General features: G+C 65.4%; 3 protein-coding genes across 3 annotated transcripts; 1 reads left to right on the forward strand and 2 right to left on the reverse strand.

Annotated features, from left to right (window-relative positions):
* Positions 1-2,444: 2,444 nt before the first annotated feature.
* Positions 2,445-3,840, reverse strand: EMIHUDRAFT_458879 (hypothetical protein). The gene is made up of 4 exons (XM_005771061.1): positions 3,045-3,840; positions 2,776-2,816; positions 2,582-2,639; positions 2,445-2,479 (listed from the first exon to the last, which is right to left on the reverse strand). The coding sequence occupies exons 1-3, from the start codon at positions 3,212-3,214 to the stop codon at positions 2,614-2,616; spliced, it is 237 nt and encodes a 78-aa protein (XP_005771118.1). The 5' UTR covers positions 3,215-3,840; the 3' UTR covers positions 2,445-2,479; positions 2,582-2,613.
* A 694-nt stretch (positions 3,841-4,534) lies between these two features.
* On the forward strand, positions 4,535-4,795 carry EMIHUDRAFT_369791 (hypothetical protein; the record flags this gene model as incomplete). Its single annotated transcript, XM_005771062.1, has 1 exon — positions 4,535-4,795. A coding segment is annotated over one exon (261 nt), but the record flags the coding sequence as incomplete, so codon positions are not given.
* A 145-nt stretch (positions 4,796-4,940) lies between these two features.
* EMIHUDRAFT_458881 (hypothetical protein) lies at positions 4,941-6,374 on the reverse strand (the record flags this gene model as incomplete). The annotated part of the gene is made up of 2 exons (XM_005771063.1): positions 4,941-5,021; positions 5,657-6,374. A coding segment is annotated over one exon (394 nt), but the record flags the coding sequence as incomplete, so codon positions are not given.
* Between the last annotated feature and the right edge of the window lie 660 nt (positions 6,375-7,034).

The raw sequence follows: 7,034 nt of genomic DNA on the forward strand, positions 1-7,034 counted from the left end.
CGCACGCCGCGCCGCCACCCCTCCGTCGCCGCCGCCGCCGCCACTACCGCCGCCATCTCCATTGTCACTGTCACCGACACCGTTGTCGCCGCCAGTCCACCACCGACGCCCCATCACCGTACCGCCACCACCGTCACCGCCGCCGCCGCTGCCCCCGCTGCTCCCGCCGCCATCGCCCCCGCCGCCGTCGCCCCTGCTGCCGTCGCCCCAGCCGCCGAGCCCCTGCTGCCGTCACCACCGCCGCCATCGCTATTGACGCCGTCGCGCCACTGTCACTGTCACCGCGAGCGTCGTCTCAGCCAGCTCACAACCGCCACGCCACCGTCACCGCCGCCACACCTTCACCACAACACTACCGCCGTCGCCACACCTTCACCACAACACCACCGCCGTCGCCTCCGCCGCCGTCGCCTCCGCCGCCGTCGCCTCCACCTCCGCCGCCGGCGCCACTGCCGCCGTCGCCGCCGCCGCCGCTACCGCCGCCATCTCATCGTCACTGTCACCGGCACCGTTGCCGCCGCCAGGCCACCTCGCCGACGCCCCGATGGCGGCGGTGGCGACGGCGGCAGGGGCGACGGCGGCAGGGGATGGCGGCGTGGCGGCTGGCAGTGGCGGCGTGGTGATGAGGTGATGGTGGCGATTGACTTGTGGGGCGCTTGTAGCGAGAGGACGGTGCTTATGACGTGGAGCGGCGGTGATGGCGGCGTCAGCGGCGAAAGCATCGAAGGCGACAGCGGCGGGGACGAACTTGACGGGTCGATCTTGGTGGCAGAGGTGTCTGACGATCGGAAGGTGGCGGCGCGGACGACGGTGGCGGCGGTGACGGTGGTGGAGGTTGTGACGGCGACACGGTGGTTGTGACGGGGGTGGCGGTGATGACGGCGGCCGGGGCGACGGCGGCGGGGGCGGCGGCGGCGGGGGCGACGGCATCGGAGGCGACGATGGTGGCGGTGCGGTGACGGTGTGGCGGCGGTGACGGTGGTGGCGGTTGTGGGCTGGCGGCGACTCCGGTGGCGGTGCAGTGGTAGTGACGCGACGGCGGCGGTAGCGTTGGCGGGGGGGGGGGGGGGGGGGGGGCACCCAAAGCCCCGGGGGGGGAGGCCCCCGCGGGGGGGGCCACCGCAACCCCCGGGGCACCCGCGGCGGAGGGGACGGTGTAGTGGCGGCGCGACGACTCCGGCGGGGCGGCGGTGACGGGGTGGTGGCGGTTGTGACGGTGACGACGGTGGTGATGAGAGACGGGGTCGGCGCTGACGGTGACGGCAGCGGCGACGGCAGTGGAGGCGATGGGGTGAAGAGTAGCCCTCATCGTGAGCCCTCGCTTGTCTGAGGACGGAATCCGATCCATTGACCTCGTCGCACACCGCGCGACCTTCACCTTGTGTCGCACGCAATGCCGTAGACGCGCCAGCTCGCAATAGCTGCCGTACTCGCAACCTCAACTAATCCGTCGCCCTTTCCTGTTTTGGCGTAGGGAAATCAAGCGGCGGTGCATGAGCAATTTTCAGTCTCACACACGTCTGAGCACACGCACACGCAGAAACACGGGGCACACACGCACACGCACAAGAAACATACGGGGCACACGCACACGCAGAAACACGGGGCATACGCACACGAGGCGTTCACTTCTGTGCGATCTCAGGAGAGGGTTGTGCAGAGGCAACAGTATAGCGAGCCGAATCTCGGTCACATCGCTCACGACCTCGCAAGCGCCCGTAGCGTGGTGTCCATAGCCGCATTGTCCTCGCCGTGCTCTCTGGTTTAGTGCGCGCGATACGCAGGGAGGGCGGCTTTCCTCTCTAACATAGCAAATAAGGCGTCGGGCCGACGCCTGTCATGCAGCGTCTGGCGCCAAGTGGAGCGATCGGCGGCGATCTCGGGCCTCGAGTTCGGGCCACCTCGAGCGGTCGACGGGCGCTGCGGATGCAGCGCCCGTACGACATGTTGGGGCATCCGATCGGCCGGTCGTGGGGGGCACCCATGAGCTACGACGAGAGCATGCGACGAGGACGCGATTGGAGTCCACCCTGCTGATATGCCCGAGCCAGTCCAGCCGGCGTCGGGTCGTAGTAGTCGATGAATCGAGGCCTAGCCTCCTTGGCTCGACTCATGATAAACTGCCGCATGGAGCCCGCGGTGGCGAAGGGTGTGCACGCGATAAAGAGGCGGCATACTCGCCCATCGCATCACCCGGTGAAGAGTGATTCAGCTTGCACCTACAAATGTGGGCACCACGACGCGCCTCTGTACCACGACGCACGAGGGCAGGATGCGGCCTTTGCAACGGCACAGCGGTGCACTACCACCTATGTCCTTGTGTCCATCGTGCTGCTCCTGCGTCTGGCGCCGTTTGTGACGCCGCCAGCGCGCGATTTTACGCTCCGCATTTACCTGCGCCGCTGCGCCGTCGCATGCATTCCCCTCTTGCGTTCTGCATTGCCTCATGCCTTCTCCGCATTGCGCACGACGTCATTGCCTCTCACCAGGCAAACTTGCAGCGCCTATGAGATTATTATGCGATATCTGACTTCATCTATCGTGGCTGCTGTCTGCACTCCTCCTCCACTCCCTCCTCCACCACTGCCATTGCCATCGCTACTGCCATTGCCGTCAATCAACCAATGCCATCGCCGCGCCTGCGGCAGAGTGCCGGCACAATCAACCACGCAAGCAGCGACAGCGCGAGAGCATGGGCGAGCCCTGTGTAAGCTGCCACGGGAGTAGGCGCCTTCCGCCGCGCCGAAACAGGACCGAAGCGTCAAAACTGCGCACTGAAGCGACAAAACTGCGCACTGAAGCGACAAAAATGCGCCCTGAAGCGTCAAAAATGCGCACCGGAGCGACAAAAATGCGTGCCGGAGCGACAAAAATGCGTGCCGGAGCGACAAACTTGGTTTGACGATGACGCCGGTCGCGTGCAGGCCTCTGTCCGCAGCGGCTCAGGCCTCCTCGGCCGTCGCAGCTCGCCCGTCTCCTCGCCTCCCCGCAGGGTCCATTCATCGCGCTGGCTGCAATCTCCGCCGGGCCAAAAGCCGCGCCACCACGAGTCGCCATCGGCAGCTCGGACTGCGCTAATAGTACCCAGCAGCCTCTGCAGACTTGCTTCTCCCACGGAGGCAGCCGTCACCACCACTACATTGGTATCACGCTGCTGCAAACGATAGATCACAGGTGTGTTGTGCATCTCAGCGTGCTGGCTGCCATCACGCATGCACCCGCTGCTGATCGTTTGTGCCGTGACATTTCACGCCGCGGTTGCTATCTCTGCCTTCGGTGCAGCTACGCTGCCTTCGCTTTCGCCACTGCTGCATTGCAACATTTGCCAGTGGCGCGACCGCTCCGCACTTGGAGCCGAGGCTCATTCCTCAAGCCTCGCTGGCGTCATTCACCAAAACTTCTGGGTCGCGGACACGACTGCCTCATTCACCAATACCTTAAGGTACTTCAAGACGGCTCGTTTCTTGCACCCGCTGTGTCCACTTCCCACCCCCTCGCCACGGCCATCATCATCGCTACCACTGTGCCACGTCGCAACCGCCCCACCTGCCACCGATCATGCCGCTGCGGCTTAGCTTTCATAGGTGCCGTTGCCACCGCGTTCATTCTGGCCACATCGCCTCCGCCACCGCACGTTGATCATCGCCGTGCCGCCGACGTCCAAGCCGACGTCCAAGCCGTCGTCGCTCTCGCCGCTCCCGCCTCACGATGGTTTGGGCGATCTCGCTCTCCCGCCTCCTGGGGATGCCTGGCCTCTAGTGCGCTACTCGAGTGGGCTCTCTGTTCAAAATATTGCCAAATTACGCACACATGTGCGCAGATAAACATCCTTAGAGTGCCACACACACACACTCCACGTGCGAATGTTCGGGTCGTCAACCGAGCTAACCGCGCCCCCCCGGGGGGGGGGCCAGCGCGGGGCTATCGCGTGGACGTGGTCACGGGGGGAGTGTTGCACACGCGACACGGCACACCCAGCACGCGGTGCGGCCACTCCCACGCCGGCGGGGGCGCACGCGGTGTGTGTTTGTATCTTATTTGCTCGCAAAATGACAAGTTTGCGTGCAAATTTGCTGCAAATTTGACATTTCAAATCCATAAGAGTGACACTATGGATTCCGGGTGACACAGGTTTTTCTCCGACAGCCTGACAGCACGTATCTGACAGCCTGACAGCAGAGTCTGACATCAGAGGTGCTCCGTCGCTGTCAGGCCCCAACGTGACAGCCTGACAGCTGCCCGACAGCCCGACAGCACACAGTGGCCTGACAGCAGCGCTGACAGCCCGACAGCCCGACCAGCCCGACAGCAGCACAGACCGTACACAGGCCGTGCAGCCTCTTTCTTGTGCCCCATGAGGGTGTAACAAAACTGTTACATGCAAAGACATGTGAGTGTGGTCCATGCAGTGTCATGGGATGGTCATGCCTCATGGGTCTCTCTCTCAACCCTCCCGCCCCACCTCTGCGGACCCGCGGCTGTGCTACAACTACAAATGAAGCTACCAGCTAGCCTTCTGGGGCCCTACATACAGCCATATGCCTACGGCGTCTGGATGGGGGTGGCCGCCGCCGTCTGTGCCGCCGCCGCCGGCCCGCCGCCTGCGCCTGCGCCGCCATCTGCGCTCCCCAGGCGGCCGCCGCTGCCGGGGCGTGATCACGCCGTAGGAGGGGGGCAGCTGCGTAGCCGCCGGCGTCATCGGCGTCAGCGCCCCCGCCGCCGCCTGGCCAGCAGCAACGGGGTCTTCATCAACGACGCCAACCAAGGGCCTCTTTATCCTCCGGTGGGACCGTGAGGTGAAAAGGGTGACGTGACCCCCCGCAGACGGCCCGCGCTACCAGAACAGAGCGTGCAAGTACTACAAGCTGACGAGCGACAACGATGGGGAGGCCTTCCAGACTCAGTGCGGCAGACAAGAAGATCTGGTGACGTCCACCATGAAGAAGATGGTGGGACCGGAGGCAGAGTAGGGACTAGAGTATGTGTAGCAGAGTCCTGCTGGTCTCCTCTTGATAGTGTCATAAGTGTGGCTGGTGTGTGTCAGAGCCTGACAGCACCCCGACAGGCGACAGCACCACCTGACAGCACCTGACAGCACCGGCCTACGTCTGACAGCAGCAGCAGCCTGACAGCTCTGACAGCTCCGACAGCGTCTGACAGCAACACCCGACAGCTCCGACAGCACCCGACAGCTACAGAGCACCTCTGATGTCAGACACGCACCCGACAGCACCCGACAGCACTGACAGAGGCACCTGACAGCTGGTCTGACAGAGGCACCTGACAGTGCCTGACAGTGCCCGACAGCCCGACAGATCACCTGACAGCACCTGACAGCCTGACAGCCAGGGCTCAGGGCGGGATCCGAACACAGCCTCACCGTCACCGCCGACGGCGCCGTCTACCCGTCTTCAGAGTTCACCTGGGGCAACGACGGGCCCGGCTGCCTCGGCCACGGGGAGGACCTATCGAAGCAGCTGCTGCCCAAGAGGGTCGGGGCATGATCAGTTAACCGACAAGTGAGTGCAACTCCTCTGACTCGCGCTTTTTCGAGACCTTAGACAGAAGGAAGGAGTCGAAAGCAAAAAGAAGTCGTGCGTGGCGGTCGCCCGCGCACTTGAGCCAGCTAGTGGAGTGTCTCCGCTAGCCCTCTCACTTCGCCGACCCTCCAAGCGCCGTCCAAGCTGCTCGTGGGCTCTGGCAGCGCCATTCTTCATCTGAGGCTGTGCATTGGGCCCAAGAGTGAATGCGGATCGCTCGCCGCCGGATCGCTGCGCGTGCCGCGCAGCGCGCCGTCGCGCAGATTGACGGCCAGCCCGTGCTCATCCACAACACGGCGCGGCACTACTACGACTCGATCGAGCTCGCAGCGGGTGCGACGCGCTCCGGGAGTGGGATCGGCGAGGTCGGCGACGTGACTGGCTTTCGCGTGTGGGAGTCTGCGCCGCTCGCCATCGCCCACCTCGAGCGGCGCCGGGCCTCAATTGTGTGCGGCCGGTCGGTCATCGAGCTGGGCGCCGGCACGGGCGCCGTGGGCCTCTCTGCTGCGGCGCTGGGAGCCAAACACGTCGTGCTCTCCGACGCCGACTCGGTCGTGACGCTCGCCGCCGGGCCGGGCGAGCGGGAGGAGCGCAGCCGGCTCGAGTCGCTCGCTGAGAATGCGAGGCTCAACGGAGAGCGGGCCGCGGCGGTGAGCGTCGCGCCCTGTCGCTGGGGCGACGCCGCGCACCTCGCCGACCTCGCCGGGCGCTGGCCTGAAGGCTTCGACACCGTCGTCGCCTCGGACGTGCTCTACTCGCCGCGATCGTACGCCGCCCTCGGCGCGACGATCCGCGCTCTGGCCGGCGCCGACGCGACGGTGGTCCTCGCGTTTCCGGAGAGGCACGGCGGGGAGGCGCGGCGCGGCGCAACAGCGCGCGCGGTGGGGCCTCTGGAGCGGGCCCCGCTAAAGGTCACGTGCCCCGACGCCTCAGGCACGCTTCGTGGAGGGGCTCGCGCCGGCCTTTGCGTTGGTGGACAGCGAGGCAGCCGGCGAGGGCGCGGCGGCGGCGGCGGGCGGCGCCCGACTGCGGGTCGTCGAGCTGCGGCGCGCAAGGCCGAGATGGTGCGGCGGTGGCGATGGGTGATGAGCGCGCGTGAGGCCTGACCAGTCAGACAGCGTTTTCGTGGGTTCCGCAACAAACCTCTCTGAACACCGTGGAAGCCCCTTTCCTGTGCGGGCCTGCCAGCACTTTGCCATCCCAGCCTCTCTGCGACCACGCAGCGTCCAGCGAGACGCTCGCTAACACGCTAGTCCTAATAAGTAAATACCGTATAACGGTCGGTGTGCTGTGGTGTAACGGCGCGCGTTGCCTTTGGCTTTGCGCTTTGGCCCGCTAGCCCGGTAGCGCTTTGCCCCCGCATGTGCATGCACATGAGCATGCACATGCCCACACACATGCACTGTCGTCTGTCCATGTGCATGCCATCACCTTCACGGAGGTGACGCGAGCTTGTCAGGCGTCCGCGATTCGTTCTCGCAGGCTTTTTTCTTT

The sequence above is a fragment of the Emiliania huxleyi genome (genome assembly GCF_000372725.1).
Source record: "Emiliania huxleyi CCMP1516 unplaced genomic scaffold EMIHUscaffold_392, whole genome shotgun sequence".
Classification (NCBI taxonomy): Eukaryota; Haptophyta; order Isochrysidales; family Noelaerhabdaceae; genus Emiliania; species Emiliania huxleyi.

Bases quoted from the DNA above. Each gene is read 5' to 3' on its own strand.
- EMIHUDRAFT_458879 (XM_005771061.1), bottom strand. From the start codon at position 3,214: ATGCGTGATGGCAGCCAGCACGCTGAGATGCACAACACACCTGTGATC. The intron at 2,817-3,044 runs GTGGCGCGGCTT...TTGACGCTTCAG, and splicing joins GCTGCCGATGGCGACTCGTG to GGCGCATTTTTGTCGCTTCA. The intron at 2,640-2,775 runs GTGCGCAGTTTT...ACTCTGCCGCAG, and splicing joins TGCGCAGTTTTGTCGCTTCA to GCGCGGCGATGGCATTGGTT.